We start from the raw sequence: 24,521 nt of genomic DNA on the forward strand, positions 1-24,521 counted from the left end.
CCTCCTGTGACAGCAGTGTCCAACCGCCGACTTACAGTTGCAACTGCAAATGGCTCCTTTTTACTATTTACTCTGGAATCTATCAGCATTAGCAAAGGGAAAAGGTTGAAACAAAAACTGCCAATGTTTGAAAGCCAGAAATAAGTCTCTCTCGTGGGGAGGAGGGCAAAGTTGCAGAAAAGAGCCGGGGGGTGGGGAGGGAAGCTTTCTGCAGAAATTTGTGTGTGGCGGGGGGGGGGTGTTTAAATGGAGAGAAATGTTTGGAAAGGCACAACACAATATGGTAATTTTGCTAAAACCGGAAGGTTGGTAGGGAAATGGAACAGTGCGTTATTGCAAGGCAGCTGCCAGGGAGGAGAGAAAGTGTAGAAAAACTCAAACTATCTTCTCCAAACGGATTCTTACAGGATTGTCTGGGAGGGTAGCAATCAAGCAATCAGCTATGTATTAGTAGTAATTACACAGCAGAACTTACAAACCCGGGATTGATAGCTGGTTGCGACTTTTCTGCACACGGAATGCTGCACGTTTGCATCCAAAAAAGAAATTTTTTTTGCTGGCTTGCTTTCTCCTTTTATTGGAACATCTGCACACCTAGCCCCATTCCTTAGCAGCAGGCAAAGCTACAGATGGGGGTACAGCCGGCTCTCATTATATTCACCATTTAATGACGTATTAGTGCCGCTTTATAAAACCATGGAAGGACCACCCCTGGTGGCGCAGTGGTTAGAGTGCAGCACTGCAGGCTCCTTCAGCTAACTGCTAACTGTAGTTCAGCAGTTCAAATCTCACCACCGGCTCAAGGTTGGCTCAGCCTTCCGTCCTTCCAAGGGAGGCAAAATGAGGGCCCAGATTGCACTATGAAGCACTATGAAGTGGTATATAAGTCTAAATGCTATAATACTGCATCCAATTTTGTTCACTACATTACAAAAAAGACGTTGAGACTTTGGAAAAAGTGCAGAGAAGAGCAACTAAGATAATTAAAGGCCTAAAGACCAAAACATATGAAGAACAGTTACAGGATTTGAGTTTGGCTAGTCTAGAGGAAAGAAGGACTAGGGATGACATGATAGCAGTCTTCCAGTATTTAATGCCACAAAGAAGAGGGAGTCAATTTATTTTCCAAAGCACCAGAAGGCAAGACAACAAACAATGGATGGAAACTAATGAAGGAGAGGAGCAATCTGGAATTAAGGAGAAACTTCCTAACAGTGAGGACAATTAACCAGTGGAACAGCTGGCCTCCAGAAATTGTGGGGTGCTTCTTCACTGGAGGTTTTTTAAAAGAGACTGCACAGCCACCTATATGAAATGGTATAGGTATATAGTGTCTCCATGACCTGGATGATTGAGGATCTCCATAGACATTCAGAATAGGGTCTACCTCATGAACAGAGGGTTGAACTAGAAGACCTCCAAGGTCCCTTATAGCTCTATTCTGACTTGATTTTATTGAATGGATTTTTTATATATATAAAAAAAGCTCTTCCCCCCTACACTCTTATTTGCACAAGACTCCCAGAATGCTAAACAAAAATGCACCTTTCAGATCATTTTTACAGGAGCTATTTAATTAAATCTCTGTGCGCCTTGATGGACGAATGAGGTGAGGAAAAACCCATTAAACATCTTTCAGACAGATATGAAATTAACGGCTCTTGATGCCGAATTTCAGTTCAACTTCAGGAAGGAGACGGTGACACAAAGCTGTCACAGAGACGCAAAAAGGACAGATCTGATCTTCCCTGCAGAGATGACTCCATCTCAAGGATAAAAGGGGAGACTCCACAAGGGATTGTAAAAAAAGTCAAGATGGCAGCCTCAGCAGTGCAATCAAAATTCTACCTATCTTACATGATAACAGAGTTGGAAGCGACCTTGTAGGACATCTACTCCAATACCTCATCCAACCCTACGCCATTTCTGACAGATGGCAGTCCAGTTTCTTCCAGTGATGAAGCTCCCACAACTTCTGAAGACAACTTCTGTTCCATGGATTGATCGTTCTGTCAGAAAATTTCTCCTATTTCTAGATTGAATCTCTCCTTCATCAGTTTCCCTTCATTATTCCTTGTCTGGCCTTCAAGTGCTTTGGAGAATAGGTGGATCCTCCTCCTTTTGGCAGCCCCTCAAATGTTGGAAGACTGCTCTCCTGTCTTCCCTTGTCCTTCTCTTCACTAGACCAGCCAGGCCCAGTTCCTGCAACCGTTCACTGTATGTTTTAGCCTCCAGTCCCCTAATCATCTTTGTTGCTCTTCTCTGCACTCTTTCTAGTGTCTCAACCTCTTTTTCATACAGTGGGGACCAAAACTGGATGCAGCATTCTATGTGTGGTCTTACTAAGGCTTCATAGAGTGGTATCTTTATGAGCATTGCAACAGACAAAACTGTCAGTGTGGTTGCCATCACAGAAATTGTACATCTTAGAAATTAGGCTAATCATAGACTCAAAGGGACCTCGGAGATGTTTCGGTCCAAACTCCTGACCAAGTCAGGAGACTTATCTTGACTGTTTTTTTAATCATACTTTGCTACAAAGGTAAACAATAACTTGGCCCTCTAATGGGGGCTCTATATTTTGTGCCTAATTAAAATTAAAGGCAGTATAAAGTATGAAAAGATGAGACAACTGCAGCAAAAGGGTTGTAGAATTGAATGCAACTCAATTGATCTACAAATATTTTGGGAGAATGACATTATCACCCCAAACCAGAATGAGAGCTGTACCCCAATATATCTGTAAGTGGAATTTTAGGAAGAGAGGCAGAATGTTATGAATATTGAAAATAAAGCAAGGATAACACATTTGGGGGGTATCTTGGAGGTCTTCTAGTCTGCCCCTACTCCAGGCAGGAGACCTTGTACCATCCTGGACAAATGGCTACTTAATTTCTTCTTTAGCAGCAGAGTTGCACAGGAAAAGTTTACATTAACCAAAAGCAGGAGTTGGAAAAAAATATTCCCGTTGTTCAAGTGCAGATGAGCCATACGCAACACCAAGAAGAGAACAATAATAGATAAAACATGCATCTAAATAAAATGAATACTTTTCTTGGCCCTACTGAATTCTTTTTGGAGTTTCTCATGGTCTGGAAAAAGTTGCCCATTTCTTGGTATGCGCAGTTATTTGTGTCTGACTGCCCAAATTGGGGTTAATTGAAATTTGACAACTGTGTTTTTCTTGAATGAGGCCGTTGTTACTTTAGTTAAAAGGGACAAGACAGAAGGAAGCATTCAGGTCATTTCATTATTTCCTTCTTTGTTTTGCAACGTCCCATTACAAATTTTCTCCAGTTCTTGCCGCCCTTCCTGGTCTCATGGCAACAATTGCTACTATGGCTCGTAAGTGCTTGCGGGGCCAGCAATATTTTACTTCTGCACCTGTGGAGGCAGCAAAATCACGCACGGAGCCGCAGGTACGCCTGTGTTTCGGCATGCACAGAAGCAAAAAAAACCTCGCTGAAACACAGGTGCTTCTGTGGCTCCTTGCACGATTTTGCTGCCTCCACAGGCACAGAAGCAAAATCACGCTGGCCCCACAAGCACTTATGAACCACTGCAGCGAGCGCAATTTAGTGTTCCGGCTCGTAGCCCACTGCTCAGAAACGTCCTAGGCGGGTGGACAGAGACTCCCACCGCTGTTACTGGTTCACAGAACTGGGCCAAACTGGGAGCAACCCACCGCTGATCCCGTGACCCTGTAACCATCATAAATAAGAGTTGCCAAGGGTCTGAATTTGGATCACATGACCATGGGGATAACAATAGCAATAGCATTTAGACTTATATCCCACTTCACACTGCTTTCACAGCCCTCTCTAAGCAGCCTCCTGCCCCCAACAATCTGCATCTTCATTTGACCCACCTCGGATAGAGGGAAGGCTGAGTCAACCTTGAGTCAGTGGTGAGATTTGAACTGATTAACTACAGCTAGCAGTTAGCTGAAGGAGCCTGCAGTGCTGCACTCTCACCATTGTGCCACCCCCTGCCATTCATAACAGTCATAAGTGTAAAATGGTCATGTCAATTTTTTCAGTGCCATTCTAACTTCAGTCACTGTTGAAACTACAGTGATGCCTCATCTTACGAACCCCTCATCATACAAACTTTTCAAGATACGAACCCGGGGTTTAAGATTTTTTTGCCTCTTCTTCCGAACTATTTTCACCTTATGAACCCGCCACCGCCGCTGGGATGCCCTGCCTCCAGACTCCTGTTGCCAGCCGAAGCACCCGTTTTCACATTGGTGGGATCACAAAATCTGAAGGTGGGGCTTCCCACGAAGGGGAGCCTCAGGGGAATCCCACCAGTGTGAAAATGGGCGCTTCGGCTGGCAAAAGGGGTCAATTTTGGGATTGCATGCATTAATCGCATTTCCATTGATTCCTATGGGAAATATTGTTTTGTCTTACGAACTTTTCACCTTACGAACCTCGTCCTGGAAGCAATTAAGTTCATAAGATGAGCTATCACTGTACTTGTATGTGTATTTTACCAAATCTGAGAACTATAAAGTATCCCTCAGAGTGCACGCATCATCACAACCTCAAAATTATTTCAAATTCTGCTGCCAGAATTTATCCTCAGTTTATAATTTCAGTTTTTGAAAACCGGAAGAAGCCAGAAGGTGAGACTTGTCAGAATCTTTTGCTAAGCAAACTCTGGCGGAGATATTTCTGGTTTATTTTGGCATCTCCTCTTGACAGGAAGGGCCAACTAAGAGCAGCCACAGAAACAAACAGCGGTGTCTTTGCTCATGCATAATGTACCGGTACTTGTTTTGTGGAAGACACATCAAAAGTTCTTTTCTAATTTGTGAGGAAAAACTGCTAGAAGATGGTTGGAGTGAATTTTTCAGTTCCCGGTTGTAGTTGAGGGTTTAGGACTACCCGTACCCTTAATTCTAAACAAATTCAGTCTGTTCAAGCAATATATTACCTCTCTCTCTCTCTCTCTCTCTTTCTTTCTCTCTCTCTCACACACACACACACAAGATTAATGCTAAACAAGCTGATCAGGTTCTTTGAATGCAACAACTCCAACTTTAACTGAATCTTTAAGCATATTGTTTGAATTGAGCTGAAGATAGCAATTTTGTGCCTCTCTTTTTTCGAGATTTAAATGTACTCAATTCTTCCATCTCGCCTCCTTTGTTCATCCCAGATGAACATGCATAATATTAATACATGGAATGAGCTTTATTTCTCTTCTACTCTGATCTACAAATCCTATTTTAGGATCGAACGATTGAGGCCATGCCTTAATTAGAGAGCAAAGTACTAAAGTCTTGAGAGAGATGAAAAGATGATTAAATTTTGGATCAAAGGCCTAGACAGTCCACAATTATGATTCTACAAAAAGCCTACAGTGTAAAGATCTCAAGTCAAAACCCCCACAAATAAACCACTTAATTGGGTTGAGAACAATTAACCAGTGGAAGGGCTTGCCTTCAGAAGTTGTAAATGCTCCATCACAGGAGGTTTTTAAGAGGAGATTGGATAACCATTTGTCTGAAATGGCATGAGGTTTCCTGCTTAATCAGGGGGTTGGACTAGAAGACCTCCAAGGTCCCTTCCAACTCTTTTATGATTCTTACCTCTCATGCACCAAAGACAAATTCCTTGTGTATCCATTCACACTTGGCCAATAAAGAATTGAATTCTATTCTATTCTATTCCATTCCGTTCCATTCCATTCCATTTTCTATTCCTTTCCTGTCCTGTCCTTAACCGTCAGACATTAGAAGACAGAGGTATGTTTGTCTGGACACAGGCCAAAAGAGTAAAAACTTTCTATCCCTTTGGAAAGAAGGTATCCTATAAACAGGACACTGTCTCAGCTTCCTGCATCTTCAGACTCAGTTCTGTTGCGGATCCACCTGCATCACTTCCCTGTAAGAATTAAGGCTTTTAGAACATGTGAGAAAGACTCAGGACAATCGTTGGGTCTTACCTCTGTCCATTTTTCATTGATTTCCATAAATAAGACACAAAAAGGGTCCGATTTCGAGGTCACATCCCGGTCCAAAAGGTTTTGTCCACAAACAGACAATTCCACTCTGCAAACACAATTTGGGGTTCCCACTGGCACAGATGGGGTGGGGCTGATGGTGTAGGCCATTGGGTCAGCCAGAAGCAGCTCTTGGCAGTCTGCAGGAGAGAAAGAGACAGGTTAGCAAAAAAAGGGAATGAAAGCAATATAGGACAAATAAGCCCATTTACTACAGGAAGTCCTCAACCAGCAATGTGCAGCAGCAGCCAAAAAAGCCAGAGCCATCCTAAATTCTCCACTATTCACAAAAGAATCCCCTACACAATCAGACTTGAAATCCTGGGCTTAGAAAGCTTAGAGCTTTGCCGCCTTAAGCACGACCTAAGCATAGCCCATAAAATCATTTGCTACAACGACCTTCCTGTCAACAACTATTTCAGCTTCAACAACAAGACACGAGCACATAACAGATACAAACTCAGAGTAAACTGCTCCAAACTCAACTGTAAAAAATACGAATTCAGCAAATGAGTAGTTAATGCCTGGAATTCATTACCTGACTCTGTAGTATCATCACCTAACCCCAAAAACTTTACCCTTAGACTCTCCACAGTTGACCTCACCAATTCCTAAGAGGTCAGTAAGGGGCGTGCAAAAGTGCACCAGCGTGCCTTCCATCCCCTGTCCTAATATTTTTCTCTTATTAGTACCAAAATCATGTATTTAAACAGTGTTATTTCTTTGTATACTACAAATACATGCATGACTAAATAAATAAATATAAATAAATAAATAAATAAAAGTTGCATTAACAGAGGGATACAATCTAGGACTAAGGAGGTACTAATACCATTTTATAAAGCCTTAGTTAGACCACACCTAGAGTACTGTATTCAGTTTTGTTCACCACACGACAAAAAAGACATTGAAACTCTAGAGAAAGTGCCCAAATGATAAGGCGATTGGAAACTAAAACATCTAAAGTTGCAAGAACTGAGCATGGCCAGTCTGGGAAAGAGAAGGACCAGGGGTGACAGGATAGCAGTCTTCCAATATTTGAAGGGCTGCCACAGAGCGGAGGAGTCAGACTATTTTCCAAAGCACCAGAAGGCCAGATGAGGAATAATGGATGGAAGCTGCCCAAGGAGAGGTTCAGCCTGGAACTAAGGAGGAACCTTCTGATGGTGAGAGTGATCAGCCAGAGAAACAGGTTGCCGACGGAGGTTGTGAGAGCTTCAACACTTGAGACTTTCAAGAGGAGATTGGACGCCCATTGTCCGAAATGGCATAGGGACTCCTGCTTGAGTGGGGGGTTGGACTAGATAACTTACAAGATCCCTTCTAATAATAAATAAAAATAAAAATAAAATAAACTTACAATGGTTTGCTTAGTGACAACAGGATTGAGAAAAATGACTTATAACTGTTTTTCACACATAATTGTTGGGGCATCCTCAACAATTGAGGTCAAAGTTTAGACAGTTGGTAACTGGCCCAGGTTCACATGGTTGCAATTGTCCTGGGGTCTTATGATCAGCCTTTGTGAAAAAGTCTACGGAGATTCTTAGTCATCCAGGTCAGAGTTGACCCATAATTAAACGTTTTAGACTTTTAGCCACAGACCTTGGGATAGACTGGAGTCACAACGGATTTCAAAAAACCTACAGACTACAGGATCCTTTTGCACCTCTCAGGAGACCACCAAAGACACAGAGAAACCTCCACGTGGCCTCAACAACTCTCTAAAACGATGCAAATGACCAGCTTGCTGCAAGGAGCATGAATCCTTCTCTCCCCCACCAGTCAGCAGAAGAAGCTTCTTGGATGAGAACTGAAACAGAATCTGAGAATCTCCGTAACATTTAGCTATACAATTTGAGATGAACACCCTTGGAATGGAGCATCAATGGATTTCCTGTTATGTGGCTCTTTTAATTATTTCACCCCTAAAATTTTATTCTCCATTGAGAGGTATGGAAATATTGACTACCTGTTTATGTCTATATACATTTCTAGAGCCAAGGTGGCACAGTGGTTCGAGTGCAGTACTACAGGCTACTTCTGCTGCCTGCCAGCTACCTGCAGCTTGGCAGTTCAAGGTTGACTCAGGCTTCTGTCCTTCCAAAGATAGTAAAATGAGGCCCCAGATTGTTGGGGACAAGAGGCTGACTCTGTAAAGCGCTTAAAGGGCTGTAAAGTACTGTGAAGAGGTATATAAGTCTAAGTGCTATTGCTATTGCCCGTCCTTCCTTCCTTCCTTCCTTCCTTCCTTCCTTCCTTCCTTCCTTCCTTCCTTCCTTCCACCCACCCACCCACCCACCCACCCACCCATCCATCTATGATGAGCAGTGGCTAAAATGCAGTATTGCAGGCTGACTCTGCCCACTGCCAGGAGTTCGATCCTGACCGGTTCAAGGTTACCTCTATTGAGATCAGTAAAATGGGAACCCAGATTGTTGGGTGCAATAAGCTGACTCAATAAACCACTTAGAGAGGGTTGTAAAAGCACTATGAAGTGGCATATAAGTCTAAGTGCTATTGCTAGTTTCAAACAAAGAAGGTAACAGTGAGTGAATTTAGGAAAAACAGTGATCATCATCAGTTATAGCAACTTCCACCCAGGATAGCTATCTCATTATACCTAATGACAGTTCTTCAAGGAAGTACAGTATGTCACAGAAATGAGTACACCACCTCACATTTTGTAAATATTTAAGTATATCTTTTCATGTGATAACACTGATGAAATGACACTTGGCTACAATGTAAAGTAGTGAGTATACAACTTGTATAACAGTGTAAATGTGCTGTCCCCTCAAAATAATGCCACACACAGCCATTAATGTCTAAACTGCTGATATCAGTAGTGAGTACACTGCCCCATTTGGAAATGATCTCTCTGACAAATTGAAAGACAAAAAGGATAAGTACGAAAAAATGGAAAGAGGGACAACCAGCTAAGGCAGAAGGTAGCCAGAATTTGTAAAGATGAAGTCAGGAAAGCAAAAGCTCAGAATGGAGAAAAACTTGCAACAAAAGTCAAAGATAAACACAATTGTCCTCTAATTAAATTTATCATTAATATTCCTCTCCCGGGAATGGGGATTTTGCAATGACAAAATTAGAAAGGAGGAAGTAAGGGAGTGTGACTGATACCAAAACTAAATAGAGAATTTATTTGTTGATTATATATGATTTACTAATTTGATACTATTATATTTTAACAAAAATAGATGGTATTTTGTATTGTAAGAATTTATGTGGAGAGAAAAATAAAAAAAAACTTTTCTTGAAAAAAAAGAAAGTTTCTTCCAACATATAAATAACAAAGACAAAGATCAAGGAAACAATTTGTCAAACTGCCAGTCAGAATTCAGACAAATGAAACAGTCCTTTTTGAAAGGTGAATTTATCAAACTCAGAACTTGAAGCATCGAAAGAAAAGAAAAGTCTGAGAAAAATGGTGCGATACAAGCAGATATCAAAACCCCTTTTCCACCCCCTTTTGGGAATTTGCTCAATCCTCATTGTCCATAATCATCAGGTGACACATGTTTCCCCTCACGTCACTATTCAGGAATTTTTCCTCTAACGGTCTCCTCCTGGTACCTAGGAAAACGAAACTTAACTCTCCTCCTGCGCTCTTCCCAAACCCCCCCCTTCTTCTCTAACCCACCCCGTACTCTATGACAACCAAGCAATAGATAGCAGCAGCGTAGCAAAGGTTGACTCAGTTGGTCCACTAAAGAGAGAAGACCGCAAGAAAGTAACAGCCAACAGAGAGAGAGCAGAGCTGCTTAGCTCACTCGTTTGCCCAACCTACCAAAAACATAACTGTAAAATTAGAAATAAAAGTTAAAATAAGGGGAAAAAATAGTAAGAGAACACCTGTCTCATCTTTAGGAATACAAATCATTGGGACCTGACAGCCCCGGAGGCAAAAAATACCCCAGCAGACAAACCAGACATTTGGGAAAATGCACTTCCGGTTTGCCCATTGTGCTGTTTTGGCACTCCAGGCTTCAGGAAGCTTCCCTGAACACTCCGGAGTGCAAAAAACCCCACAAGGACAAATTGGAAATACCTTTTCCCGAACTTCCGGTTTGTCCATTGGGGGGATTTTTTTGCCTCCAGGGCTTCAAGGAAGCTTCCCTTGAAGCATTCGGAGGACAAAACGGCTTTTCCCAAGGCTGGAAATTACCTGGCCAGCAAATGCAGGCACACTGGAGCTGACACAGGGCAAAGTCTGGCACGCCTTTTGATGTGGCTCTGTGTGCCAGTTGTGGCATGTGTGCCAGAGGTTTGCCATCACAGGTATAGTGTCTCCTGCTTGGGCAGGGGTGGAGGTTGGACCAGATGACCTACAAGGTCCCTTTCAAACTCTGTTAATATGTAAAAACCTTTTCAGAACTGCCAGGTCCTCCAGCCTAAAATCACACATCACAATTCTTTATATAGAATAACAGAATTGGAAGGGATCTTTGAGGTCTTCTAGACCAGTGTTTCCAAACCTTTTTTGAGCCGCAGCACATTATTCATATTTTCAAAATCCTGGGGAACATTGAGCGGGGGAGGGGGCTAAAAAAAGTTTGGACAAAAAAAATCTCTCCTCCTCCCTTTCGCTCTATTTCTCCCTCACTCTTTGTCTCTCTTCCTCCCTTCCCTTCTTTCTCTCTCTCCATCCCTCTTTCTTTCTTCCTCTCTTTTTTGCTCTCTTTCTCTCTCCCTCCTTCCCTCCCTCTATGTCTTTCTCTTTCCCTCCTTCCCCCTCTTGCTCTCTCTCTCTCTTGCTTTTTTCTCTCTCTGTGTGTCTCTCTTGCTATCTCTCTTTCTCTCTCTCTTTCTTTCTCACTCTTTCTCTCTCTGTCTCTCTTTCTTTCTTTCTCTCTCTCTGCCTCTCTTGCTATGTCTCTCTTTCTTTCTCTCTCTTTCTATCTGTCTCTCTTTCTTTCTCTCTTTCTTTCTCTTGCTATCTCTTTCTCTCTCTCTTGCTATCTCTCTTGCTATCTTTCTTTCTCTCTCTCTTTCTCTCTCTCTTGCTATCTCTCTCTTTCTTTCTCTCTCTCTGCCTCTCTTGCTATCTCTCTCTTTTTCCCTCTCTCTTGCTATCTCTTTCTTTCTCTTTCTCTCTCTCTCTTGCTATCTCTCTCTCTCTCTCTCTCTGCCTCTCTTGCTATCTCTCTCTTTTTCTCTCTCTCTGTTGCTATCTCACTTTCTTTCTCTCTCTCTCTCTCTGCCTCTCTTGCTATCTCTCTCTTTTTCTCTCTCTCTGTTGCTATCTCACTTTCTTTCTCTCTCTGCCTCTCTTGCTATCTCTCTCTTTTTCTCTCTCTCTTGCTATCTCACTTTCTTTCTCTCTCTCTCTCTCTCTCTCTCTTTCTCTCTTGTTACACCACGCCGACAACAGCGGCATCGGGCAGTAGGCAGGGATAGCGGCAGAGCGGTTGACTGCAAGCGGGAGCCCTGACGATGGCAGCTGGACGTGCTGCTGGACGCCGTATATGCTGGCACTGCACTGGGCATGGACGTGGGGCTGGCAACTCCGGCCCAGCCAGCGAGCCAGTGCCAGCCCCGCAGTGCCAGCATGTACAGCGTCCAGCAGCACGTCCAACCGCCACCATCAGTGCCTCCACCCTGGAGCTCCCTCTCGCCGCCGCCATTTCCCCGCGACTGCCTGGGGCCGCTGCAGCCAGCACCCTTCCACTCCCATTGCCAGTGCATTCCTGCCGGGCCCCAAAGGACACTGGTTGCCGCCCCCACCAGGGAAGCTTCAGTTGGGCATGCCGCTGCCGGTGCCTCTGCCCTGGAACTCTTGCCACCGCCATCCCCCGGCTACTACCTGGTGCCGCTGCTGATGGCGCCCTCCTGTTCTCGCTGCCGGTGCCCTCCCGCCAGGCCCCAAAGGACACTTGCCGCCGACGCCAGGGAAGCTCCAGCTGGGCGGGGTGCTGCCGGTGCCACCGACCTGGAGCTCCCACTCGCAGCTGCCCCCGGCTACTGCCCGATGCCGCTGTTGCCAGCGCTCTCCTGCTGGGCCCCAAAGAAGGAAAGCGGGAAAAAGGAGGCGCGAAGAATGAAGCTCTCCTTTTCCCTGCCTTCCTTTTTTGGGGCCCAGCAGGAGAGCGCCAGCAACAGCAGCATCGGGCAGTAGCCGGGGGCAGCTGCGAGTGGGAGCTCCAGGTCGGAGGTACCAGCACCGGCAGCGCCCCGCCCAGCTGGAGCTTCCCTAGCAGCTTCGCGGCACACCTGACCATGTCTCGCGGCACACTAGTGTGCCGCGGCACACTGGTTGGGAAACGCTGTCCTAGACAAACCCCCTGCTCTACCACTTCAGACAAATGACTGTCCAGTCTCTTCTTCTTGAAAGCCTCCAGTGATGGAGCATCCACAGCTTCTGGAGGCAAGCCTGGTTGATTGTCGTTGTTGTTGATATTCAACACACCAGCTTCGACTCCACATGGCTGAACCTTAAAAACCAATATACAATTATCTTTCATTCACAAACAGCCGGAGCACCGTAAGGAGGCATTGTCACACGGAGAAGTGTAGCTGCTGAGGGTTACAATCTTCATCCTATTAAAGCTGAACCATTTTATTCCACTTCTCCATTTCCAGTCCTGCTACATCATCCTCATTCTACCCACTGAACTGGGATCATCCAATAATGCAGAACCTCCTTCGCTGGTCCACGGCAGAGGCACAAATACTTAAATATATGAACATCTATATCCTGCTTAGCTATATTTTCCCAATACAGGGAGTCCTTGATTTACAACCAGAATGGAGCCCAAATTTCTACTGCTACACAAGACAGCTGTTAAGTGAGTTTTGTGTAATTTTACAACCTCTCTTGCTGTAGTTGTGAATAGAAGAATAGAATAGAATAGAATAATAGAATAGAACAGAATAGAATTATTTATTGATTGGACACACAAGGAATTTGTCTTTGGTGCCTAATGCTCTCAGTGTACATAAAAGAAAATATACATTTGTCAAGAATCATGAAGTGCAACACTTAATGATTATCATAGGGTACAAATTAGCAATCAGAAAACAATCAATATTAATATAATCGTAAGGATCCAAACAACAAGTTTCAGTCATACAGTCAAAAGTGGGAGGAAATGGGTGATAGGAACAATGAAGAGACTACTAGTTGTTCTGCCAGGCTCTATGGTATGAGTCTCTCCAAAATTCAAGGATAAAAATTTCAGACACACACACACCTGAAAATTCAAAAACAATATTCTTTATCACAAACTTCAAAAGAAACAAAGCACCCTTTTTGTATTGGAAAGAGCACTCATCCCAAAACAACCTTGTAGGCTGTACAATCCCCTTAATCAGTTCTTAAGTACTTAACTAGCAGCTGTGAAGAAATGTCACAGCCCTGCTTCTTCCACGAAGTGAGACACACACACTTTGCTCTGCTTTGGTTTCAAAGTCATGAAAAATCAACGAAGTCCGGGAACAGCAAGGCACGGTCCTGAAGAAACAACAATCAGATAATCTTCCACAGCATCCAAGCCAGCACGCTGCTATTTATATCAGCAGCTCTAATTGCTGGAGCCCCACCTAAACACAGGTGGCCTCTCTTTTCTCTTGTAATATTTCTTCAATTGGTCTCTTCTATGCATAATTCTGCGCCTGCGTGGGTCCAAGACTTCTGCATCCGAATCGACCAAAGATAATGGAGATTGGCTTCCTGGGCTGTGTGCCAAGCCCCCCTCTTCCAAGTCACCCCCACCTTCTTCTTTGTCCGAGGAAACTGCACTACCTGACTCTGTCGGCAATAAAACAGGCCTACGATATGTTGATGTTTCCCCTGCATCCACCTCCACATTCCTTGGGGCAGGAGCTGGGGCAGAGCCAACCACAACACTAGTAATAGTAATTATTATTATTATTATTTATTAGATTTGTATGCCGCCCCTCTCTGAAGACTCGGGGTGGCTCACAACAACAAAACAGTACAAATCCAATAATTAAAACAATTTAAAACACTTCATATAAAAAAACAATCATACATCCCAGACAAACCATACCATAAAACGGAAACAGCCCAGGGGAATCAATTTCCCCATGCCTGACGACAGAGGTGGGTTTTAAGGAGTTTATGAAAGGCAAGGAGGGTGGGGGCAATCCTAATCTCCGGGGGAGTTGATTCAAGAGGATCGGGGCCACCACAGAGAAAGCTCTTCCCCTGGGTCCTGCCAGACAACATTGTTTCATCGACAGGACCTGGAGAAGGCCAACTCTGTGGGACCTAACAAGTCGCTGGGATTCGTGCGGCAGAAGGCAGTCCCAAAGATATTCTGGTCCGATGCCATGAAGGGAGGGCTTTAGAGTTCATAACCAATACAGTGGTCCCCCGATCATTGCGAGGGTTCTGTTCCAGGACTCCTCGCAATGACCGTTTTTTTCGCGAAGTAGCGCTGCGGAAGTAAAAACACCATCTGCGCATGTGCAGATGGTGTTTTTACTTCCGCAGCAGCAGCGAGGAGCCGAAGATTGGGGTTTCCCCACCGCCCACGCAAACTCCTCGCTGCCACTCGCCCGCCCTTCGCCCGCCCACGCCGTTCGCTCGCGCGGCTTCCCAGCTGAGTCCTGAAGCCAATTCGCTTCAGGACTCAGCTGGGAAGCGGCGCGAGCGAACGGCGTGGGCGGGCGAAGGGCGGGCAAGCGGCGGGCGCGCGGGCAGGCAGGCGGCGGACAAGCCGTTCGCTCGCGCCGCTTCCCAGCTGAGTCCTGAAGCCAATTCGCTTCAAGACTCAGCTGGGAAGCGGCGCGAGCGAACGGCGTGGGCGGGCAAAGGGCGGGCGCGCGGACAGGCAGGCGGCGGACAAGCCGTTCGCTCGCGCCGCTCGCTCGCGCCGCTTCCCAGCTGAGTCCTGAAGCCAATTCGCTTCAGGACTCAGCTGGGAAGCGGCGCGAGCGAACGGCATGGGCGGGCGAAGGGCGGGCGAGCGGCGGGGCGCGCGGGCAGGCAGGCGGCGGACAAGACAAGCGGTGGGCGCGGCAGCAGCGAGGAGTTTGCGTGGGCGGTGGGGAAACTCCTCGCTGATGCCCGTCGCTCGCCCTCCCGCCAGCAAGAGGGGGAAGACCCAGGGAAGCCACCCAGCAGCTGATCTGACCGGCGCCATCTACGCATGCGTGGCCATAGAAAAAAAGGGTGCGCATGCGCAGATGGTGTTTTGACTTCCGGGTTGAAAAATCGCCATATAGCCGTTTCGCAATGATCGGGATCGCAATACCCGGGGGATCACTGTACTTTGAATTGTGACGGGAAACTGATCGGCAACCAGTGCAGACTGCGGAGTGTTGGTGTAACATGGGCATATCTGGGGAAGCCCATGATTGCTCTTGCAACTGCATTCTGCATGATCTGAAGCTTCCGAACACTCTTCAAAGGTAGCCCCATGTAGACAGTTACAGTAGTCGAACCTCAAGGTGATGAGGGCATGAGTGACTGTGAGCAGTGACTCCCGGTCCAGGTAGGGCCACAACTGGTGCACCAGGTGAACCTGGGCAGATGCCCCCCTCGCCACAGCTGAAAGATGGTTCTCTAATGTAAGCTGTGAATCAAGGAGGACACCCAAGTTGCGGACTTTCTCTGAGGGGGTCAATAATCCCCCCCAGAGTAATGGACGGACAGATGGAATTGTCCTTGGGAGGCAAGACACACAGCCATTCTATTTTATCAGGGTTGAATTTGAGTCTGTTGACACCCATCCAGACTCCAACAGCCTCCAGGCATCGGCACATTACTTCCACTGCTTCGTTGACTGGACATGGGGTGGAGATGTACAGCTGGGTATCATCAGCGTACTGATGATACCTCACCCCATGTCCCTGGATGATCTCACCCAGCGGTTTCATGTAGATATTAAATAGCAGGGGGAAGAGGACCGACCCCTGAGGCAACCCTACAAGGGAGAAACCTAGAGGTCGACCTCTGACCCCCCCACTGGGCCTAGATAATCGGCTTCATCTAAGGATCGCTGGAGCTGGAGTGCCACCACCTTCTCAACAACCTTCCCCATAAAGGGAAGGTTGGAGACTGGACGATAGTTGTCGAGAATGGCTGGGTTCAGGGAAGGCAACACGGATCCAGTAAACAGGTGGCGAAACTCACAGCTCCAATGGCCTTGTCCACTTAATCAGGTGTCACCAGATCAAACTCTTCCTAGACAGATGGACAAGTACGAGCCCCAGTCACCTCAACTGACTCATTGTTAATCGACTCTGTTATCCAATCGGAGTCGAGGTCCGCCCAGATCCGAGCAACTTTATTAGCAAAAAATGTTTTAAAATCCTCAACACTGCTCTGCAAGGGCTCCCCAACTCCCCCCTGGTTAAGGAGGGAGCAGGTCACCCTAAACAGAGCAGCCGGGCGAGATTCTGCTGAAGTCTTAATATGAGCTCTTACAAGTGTTCAATCGGATTCGGACTTATTCTTCCTCCATTGCTTCTCTAGACGTCTCTTCTGGCATTTCAACTCCAGGAGCTCCTCAGTAAACCAAAGAACTCTCCGGGGTCTAGTGCCAGAAAGAGTTCGCAAGGGTGCAATCTGGTAAAGAGCCTCCGTTGCAGCCTTATTCCAGGCTACGGCAAGAGATGCAATGCAGCCTTAGTGAATAGTTTGACAGTAGTGAGGGATTTATTTGTTTAGCAGAGTGATGACATTTGGGAAAAAGCTGTTCTTGTGTCTAGTCTTGGTGTGCAGTGCTCTGTAGCGATGTTTTGAGGGTGGGAGTTCAAATAGTTTGTGTCCAGGATGCAAGGGGTCAGTCAATATTTTCACAGCCCTCTTTTTGACTTGTGCAGTCTACAGGTCCTCAATGGAAGGCAGGTTGGTAGCCATTGTTTTCTCTGCAGTTCTGATAATTCTCTGAAGTCTGTGTCGGTCTTACTGGGTTGCAGAGCCAAACCTGACAGTTATGGAAGTGGAGATGACAGAGACTCAATGATTCTCTGTAGAACTGAATCATCAGTTCCTTGGACAGTTTGAGCGTAGAAAGAACTTTCTTTTTTATGCTTTTTTGATGACATTTTTAATGTCAAGTATCCATTTTACATCTTGAGATATGGCCGAACCTGGAAATGTGAAGATCTCGACTGTTAAGAGAATCACTGCAGCTGTTGAGTTAGTAGCATCACTGTTATGAGAATCTGGCTTCCCTATTGACTTTGCTCGCCAGGAGATTTCAAACATTAATTGCGTAACCTTGGACTCTGCAACCACCACAAATATGAGTCAGTGGCCAAGCATCTGAGTTTTGATCACATGACCATCGGGAATGCTGCAAAGGTCGGAAGAAAACTTGAGACTTTCAAGAGGAGATTGGGCTGCCATTTATCTGGGGTGGTGAAGGGTCTCCTGCTCGAGCAGGGGGTTACACTAGATGACCTACAAGGTCCCTTCTGACTCTAATAATAAATAAATAAGTGTGGGGAAAGAATCACTTTTTCAACGCCACTGAAAGTTTGAATGGCCACTGAAAGAATGGCTATAAATTGAGGATGGGTGCAGGGTCATTGCAGTCATCAACAGCCAAGGATCTTTCCTATACCAGAGTAACCATTACACTACATTGGAAGGGTGAAGCAGGCTTCGATGCAAAGATCTTGTCTTCATAAAGGAGCAACGATGAAATTTTTTGAGCCAGGTGCTCATTTTCTGGAGTTGATTTGTTAGTTGTTCAGATTGCAGCACTAGGAAGATGTGAGCTGAAAGAATGGTGTGATACAATTTACTTTTACCTCCATTGCGAAGGTATTTTTTTCTAATTCCAGTGAGTTAGGAGAGAGCAACTGCCACTTCAGGGCATGTCTCATAAGAGGCCAACCTTTTAGGCACCGAAAGCTGAAATGGGAGGGTGTGCATGCACATGGGGGGAGCGCTGGGAACTGGAAGAGCACTTCCCCGGCCAGGCACGCAGGCACCAGGAAGCTGACCTTCCAGTCACCTGGCCTCCCAGTCTCTGGCTCACATGCCTGAACAAAGACCAGCTGGCTGGCATGCACATGCGCACCAGTGAGCTGCTCTTCTGATTTCTGGTGCTCCTGCTCCCACATAGACCAGCTGGCCAGTGCATATGTACATGACAGTGCCAGGAAGAGCGATGGCAGGCGTGCCCGGGGAGAAGGCTGTCTGTGCCACTTCTGGCAGGCGTGCCATACGCTCACCATCACAGTTCTAGGATCAAAGGGGCCTTTCTGGGCCAGGGCTCCCGCTTGCGAGAACAGCATCCTCCCCAGAGAAATGGGTGACCCCCCCCCACTCCCCTCTTCTTGGGTTTTGGAGAGCCTTAAGGCCTGACTCTGAGCCTAGGCCTGTGCGTGGCCTACTGGTGGGGCTAGTGTGGGGTTCCTACCGGAAGCGGAGGCAACGCCACACCAGTAACAGAAATGGAGCTGTGCATGCAGCTCTGGCTTCTGCACATGCGCAGAAAGCAAAATCTTGTGAGAGATGCGCATGCAGCATCAAAATCACCCAAATCTCATACACCCACGCATCTTCTCATGAGATTTGCTTCCTGCGCATGTGCAGAAGGCAAATCTCCCTCCGATGCACACCCGCCAGTCAGCCAGAGCTGTGCACACATCAGCACCGGTAGTGGCGGTAAGTTGGAGCCCCCACCTGGGTGGGGGCCCCATCACAGTTTATTGTGACTGTTAATGGCTTTTTCAGTTTGGGCTGTTTATTTCCCTTTACCAGTTGCAAATGTTTTAATGGCGTAATCAGGATTTTATCAGCCAGGCAGAGTCCACCGAAGGGTGGGGAAATCTGCAGGAAGGTATATCTGGATTTCCATCCCATTTGTGATTCTCCCTTCTCAAGCTAAGATTTGTTCAGATATTTGTGAGTACAGTATCTGGATTTCCATCCCATTGGATTTCCATCCCATTGGATTTCCATCCCATTCTCCCTTCTCAAGCTAAAGCTTGTTTTGTCTCTTTGAGCAGAACCCTTGAGCAATTCACCCTGCAAACACTTCAAGGTGGGTTTGCAAAGATGAATCAAGCAAACAAACAGGAATGGGTCTCCAGAGGTGAGATCTCCTTACAGGGGAAACTCTTTGTTTTTATAACCTATAACCCAGCTACAAGGAAATGCAAAAATATCAGTGTGGTGGGTTGCAAATCAATGATTTAAAAACTAAGTGTAAAATCGGTCTGAAATGCTGTGTTACAATGGCTAAAAGTAATTGCTTAATAGCAAACCATGACTTCAGGTAGCTTTAGCTGCTTTGCCCAACTTCCTTCTGAAGCTTAACCACAAAGACAACACAGAAACTATTATTCTGTACCTAACTTGCTTCTAGTGTTTGCTATCGACTTCCTACTACAGTTGGCCCAGGAGCTCCAGGCTAAAACATTTATTAATATACACGCTGCTTCATTTCATCCACAGTGGCTGTAAGAAATTTAAATTAGTCATCATCATCAAAAGAAGGCTCCATTACAGGCAGTCCTCAATTTATGACCATAATTTATCCTCTGGCAATAACAGTTATAAGCAGCTGTGGTCATAAAGTGGGTCACTGCATGACTAGACTTCTTTTTACAATCTCTCTGGTAATGGCTGTAAAGTGAACACCACAATTGTTAGCCAAACTCATTCTTCACCATGGACTGGTTTTTAGCAAGAAATAAGAAATAAACCCAAGTTTCCAGCCAAACCATCATAAATCGCAGCCACTTTATTGCAGGGTGCTGCAAATGGCTACCAACTCAGGTTAGTTGCTGAGCACCCAAAATGCAGTCATGTGACCACCGAGGGAGGCAATGTCAGAAACCAGGTTGTAGGTCCACTGGGGGCGGCAGTCAGTTGCAACTTGGAACAGTCAAGAATCAACTGATTGGGGGTCGAGACCAGCCAGGGTAGGCAGGAGGTCTTGTTTGCCAAGATCTGTGTTGATGACTACAATCCTTGCAGAGGAGTGACATACAAATCCAATTAATAAATAAATTTAAGTTTGGGGGGAAAACCCAGGGCAAAAACATAATAGCATTAACAACAAGCAAATATGACTATGTTACCCAGTATTTTAAAAAACTTTATTCTTCCTTTATTATTTTTACAAATAATTCACGATGAATGTGTCTTCCTCCCCACAACCCTCCCCCAATTAGGTGGATTGGGCTGTCAAGAGGACTGGCCCAAGGGAACCCAGCCAACTTTCGAGGTTAAAGTACGACTAGAATTCATAATTTGTTTTATTTGGTTTATAGGGCGCCCTTCTCCTCGAGGACTCAAAGCACTTCACAATGGTAAATCTCTTAGGGATTAGCCCAAAGTCACCCAGCAGACTTTCATGCCTAAGGCAGGACTTGAACTCATGGCCTCTTGTTTTCTAGTCTAGCCTTTTGCAATGGCAATTGTGACTGATTTGGTATGTATGTTTGTTTTGATTGGACAGTTATTGGGTTTTATAATGGGGTTTTATGATAATTTTTAGTATTAAAATATTTGACATTTTTTATTATCGTATTGTTTTTTATATTGTTGTAAGCTGCCCTGAGTCCCAGGGGATTGGGACGCAGAGAAGTGAAATACATTAAATTAAATTAAATCAGTCTGGCGTCTCCCCCACAAGATCAAACCGATATAACACACTTGTCCAATCCGCCCTCTTCACCGTCTCTGGATCAGCAGTGGGTTCTAAAAGCCCTTCACAACAGCCTCACGTGTGCGCTTGGACACACACCTGCGCTTTTGCAGAGAAGCATCTCGGGTGGGCGGGCGGACGGGCAGAGTTGACCGCCGTCTCTGCTGCCAGTCCTCAGAACCATCCTGAAGCGGGAGCCCTCCTCAGGACGCACCAGCACAGGGATGGCCGACCCTTTTTGGGTTTTGCGTGTTTAATCCATACAAATCCAATTAAATAAATAAATAAATAAAAGTGTCTGCGTGCACACTAACACGTGTACCCACACCCATGCCCTCCCCCCACACATACACATAAGCCCCCCGCTGTCCCCGTGCATGCACACACTCACACACTGCTGCCCCCTGCACATGCACATAGGTCTCACAACGCATTCCTGGAGCCTGGGCACGGCGGAAAATGGCCAAATGGGCCAACCAAAAGTTCAGAAATGAACTTCCGGCTGGGCCATTTTTCATGGTCTGCAGGCTTCACAGCCAAAAAACAAGGCTGAAAATCAGCTGGTCTTGTCTCGTGTGCCTTCCAAGATGGTTCTGCGTGCCACCTGTGGCAGGTGGGCCATAGGTTCCCCATCACGGCACTAGTGCAACACGTTGAACCCTACACTGGCTGGCTTCATTTTGCACTCTGTACAATGTGAACCCACATCACCAGGGACAGCAAATGGTACTGAATTCTGCCAAGCCCACCCCTTGCACCTTGAGGCTTTTTTTCCTTATTCAATTTTTTTCCTTATTCTATTGGCCATAATGCTCGGGAACATTATGGCCAATAGGACTGGGAGTATTGCCAATGTCAATTTTGCCAATGTTTGTCATCGTTTGTCATCTCTTCCCCCCGCCCCCATCTTCCTAATTACTACGTACGATCTAGAAGAACTGCACCCCTAGTGGAAAGATTGTAGAAGACAGCAGACTTTAAGACTTTAAGACCTTATGGAAGACTTATAGAGGACATCATACCTGGATTGATTGATTGACTGATGATTAATAATGACCAAGATCTGATCTTATATTATCAATATTAACTTATTATGAATTTTTTCTATTTTCTATTTTATATATTGTGATATATTTTATTAGTGTTTTAATTACTACTAATTTAATCTACTTTTAATATTATTGGGGGGCTCTTTAACTAATGGATAACTGGGGTGGATGTAATAATGTGTATGGGATGAATGATTGGTATGAGTGGGATGGTTGGGGTGGGTGGGGCTATGGTATGGATGAGATGAATGGAAATAGTATGAATGATAGATTTGGTCCACCTGACGCTGGAGAGGCAGGAGGGGAGGGGGCACCGATCTCTGGGGTGACAGGAGGGTCGGAATATTCCGGTGTTGCTGGGGAGAGGCAGATATGGCGGGAGCCACGGAGTTAGCCGTTCCAGGGGAACGAGGGATCGTTGCTTAATAACGATCCCTTGTTCTGGCTCCGTGAGCTCAACCTTGGGCACTGGTGATGAGTGTAATTCTGGCCCTGGGCTCAGGTTGCTGCTGCTCAATGCCAGGTCAGTGGTAAATAAAGCTCTCCTCATCCGGGATTTGATCCTGGATGAGGAGGCCGACCTGGCATGTATTACTGAAACCTGGCTGGGCCCAGAGGGAGGAGTTCCTCTCTCTGAAATTTGCCCAGCCGGGTTTCAGATATGGCATCAACCTCGACCCCAGGGAAGGGGGGGGGAGGAGTGGCTATTATAGCCAGGGAGAGCCTTTGCCTACGTAGACTCATTGCTCCAGAGATTGCGGGTTGCGAGTCTCTCTTGGTGAAGTTGGACTTAGGGGTTCAGGTGGGCTTGTTTCTCACGTACCTGCCTCCCAGCTGCGTGTCAAAAGCCCTGCCTGTGTTACTCCTGGAGGTAGCCGGGTTGGCGGTGGAGCTCCCCGGACTTATTGTCTTGGGGGACTTCAACCTGCCGTCACTCGGCGAAGCCTCTGGACTGGCACAGGAGTTCATGGCCACCATGACAGCCATGGACCTGACTCAAGTAGTACAGGGTCCGACTCACGAGGGAAGACACGCACCCGACATGGTATTCCTCTCCGAGCAATTGAGTAATGGTCTGAGACTAAGGGGCTTAGAAGCATTGCCTTTGTCATGGTCGGACCATTTTCTACTATGGCTTGACTTCCTGGCTCCAATCCTTCCCCGCAGGGAAGCGGAACCGATTAAGTTGTTCCACCCCAGACGCCTGATGGACCCAGAGGGCTTTCAGAAGGTGCTTGGGGTTATTCCAGATGCACTCGTCCACAGTTCGGTGGAGTCTCTTCCGGAGGCCTGGAACAAGGCTGCAGTGGAGGCTCTTGATCGGATTGCACCGTTGCGACCTCTCCGTGGCGCTAGACCCCGTAGAGCTCCATGGTTCAACAAGGAGCTCCAGAAGTTGAAACGCCAGAAGAGACGTCTAGAGAAGCGATGGAGGAAGAGTAAGTCTGAATCCGATCGAACACTTGTAAGAGCTTTTATTAAGACTTACAAAGTGACCCTCAAGGCGGCAAGATGCGCGTATCATGCCACCTTGATTGCATCAGCGGAATCCCGCCCGGCCGCTCTGTTTAGGGTGACCCGCTCCCTTCTTAACCAGGGGGGAGTTGGGGAGCCCTTACAGAGTAGTGCCGAGGATTTTAACATGTTTTTCGCTGATAAAATCGCTCGGATCCGGGCGGACTTCAACTCTAATTGGATAACAGAGTCAACTGACAATGAGTCAGTCGAGGTGACTGGGGCCCGTACTTGTCCACCTATCTGGGAAGAGTTTGATCTGGTGACACCTGATGAAGTGGACAAGGCCATTGGAGCTGTGAGTTCCGCCACCTGCTTACTTGATCCGTGTCCCTCCTGTCTGGTTTCAGCCAGCAGGGAGGTGACATGGAGCGGGGTCCAGGAGATTGTCAATGCTTCCTTGGGGAGGGGGTCCTTTCCAACACCCTATAAGGAGGCACTCCTCAAGAAGCCTTCCCTGGACCCAGCCGTACTTAATAATTATTGTCCAGTCTCCAACCTTCCCTTTATGGGGAAGGTTGTTGAGAAGGTGGTGGCGCTCCAGCTCCAGCGGTCCTTGGAAGAAGCCGATTATCTAGGTCCCCAGCAGTCAGGTTTCAGGCCCGGTTACGGCATGGAAACTGCTTTGGTCGCGTTGATGGATGATCTCTGGTGGGCCCGGGACAGGGGTTTATCCTCTGTCCTGGTGCTTCTTGACCTCTCAGCGGCTTTCGATACCATCGACCATGGTATCCTTCTGTGCCGGCTGGAGGGGCTGGGACTGGGAGGCACTGTTCTTCAGTGGTTCTCCTCCTACCTCTCTGGTCGGTCGCCGTCCGTGTTAGTGGGGGGTCAGAGGTTGACCCTGAGGTCTCTCCCTTGTGGGGTGCCTCAGGGGTCGGTCCTCTCCTCCCTGCTATTCAATATCTACATGAAACCGCTGGGTGAGATCATCCAAAGGCATGGGGTGAGGTATCATCAGTACACTGATGATACCCAGCTTTACATCTCCAGTCCATGTCCAATCAACGAAGCAGTGGAAGTGATGTGCCAGTGTCTGGAGGCTGTTGGGGCCTGGATGGGTGTCAACAGTCTCAAACTCAACCCTGATAAGACGGAGTGGCTGAGGGTTTTGCCTCCCAAGGACAATTCCATCTGTCCGTCCATCACCCTGGGGGGGGGAATTATTGACCCCCTCAGAGAGGGTTCGCAACTTGGGCGTCCTCCTCGATCCACAGCTCACATTAGAGAACTATCTTTCAGCTGTGGCGAGGGGGGTGGTTGCCCAGGTTCGCCTGGTGCACCAGTTGCGGCCCTATTTGGACCAGGAATCACTGCTCACAGTCACTCGTGCTCTCATCACCTTGAG

At 46.6% G+C, this 24,521-nt stretch overlaps 1 protein-coding gene across 2 annotated transcripts in view; it reads right to left on the minus strand.

Moving 5' to 3' along the window:
* CPNE2 (copine 2) overlaps positions 1–24,521 on the minus strand; it is a 267,144-nt gene that overhangs the window by 197,118 nt on the left and 45,505 nt on the right. For both annotated transcript variants that reach the window (XM_070760761.1, XM_070760762.1), the window contains exon 2: positions 5,956–6,152. In XM_070760761.1, the coding sequence (XP_070616862.1) occupies positions 5,956–6,123 (168 nt within the window). In that variant the 5' untranslated portion in view covers positions 6,124–6,152. The remainder of the gene's footprint in view (positions 1–5,955; positions 6,153–24,521) is intronic.

Source organism: Erythrolamprus reginae, chromosome 9 (genome assembly GCF_031021105.1).
Source record: "Erythrolamprus reginae isolate rEryReg1 chromosome 9, rEryReg1.hap1, whole genome shotgun sequence".
Lineage (NCBI taxonomy): Eukaryota > Metazoa > Chordata > Lepidosauria > Squamata > Dipsadidae > Erythrolamprus > Erythrolamprus reginae.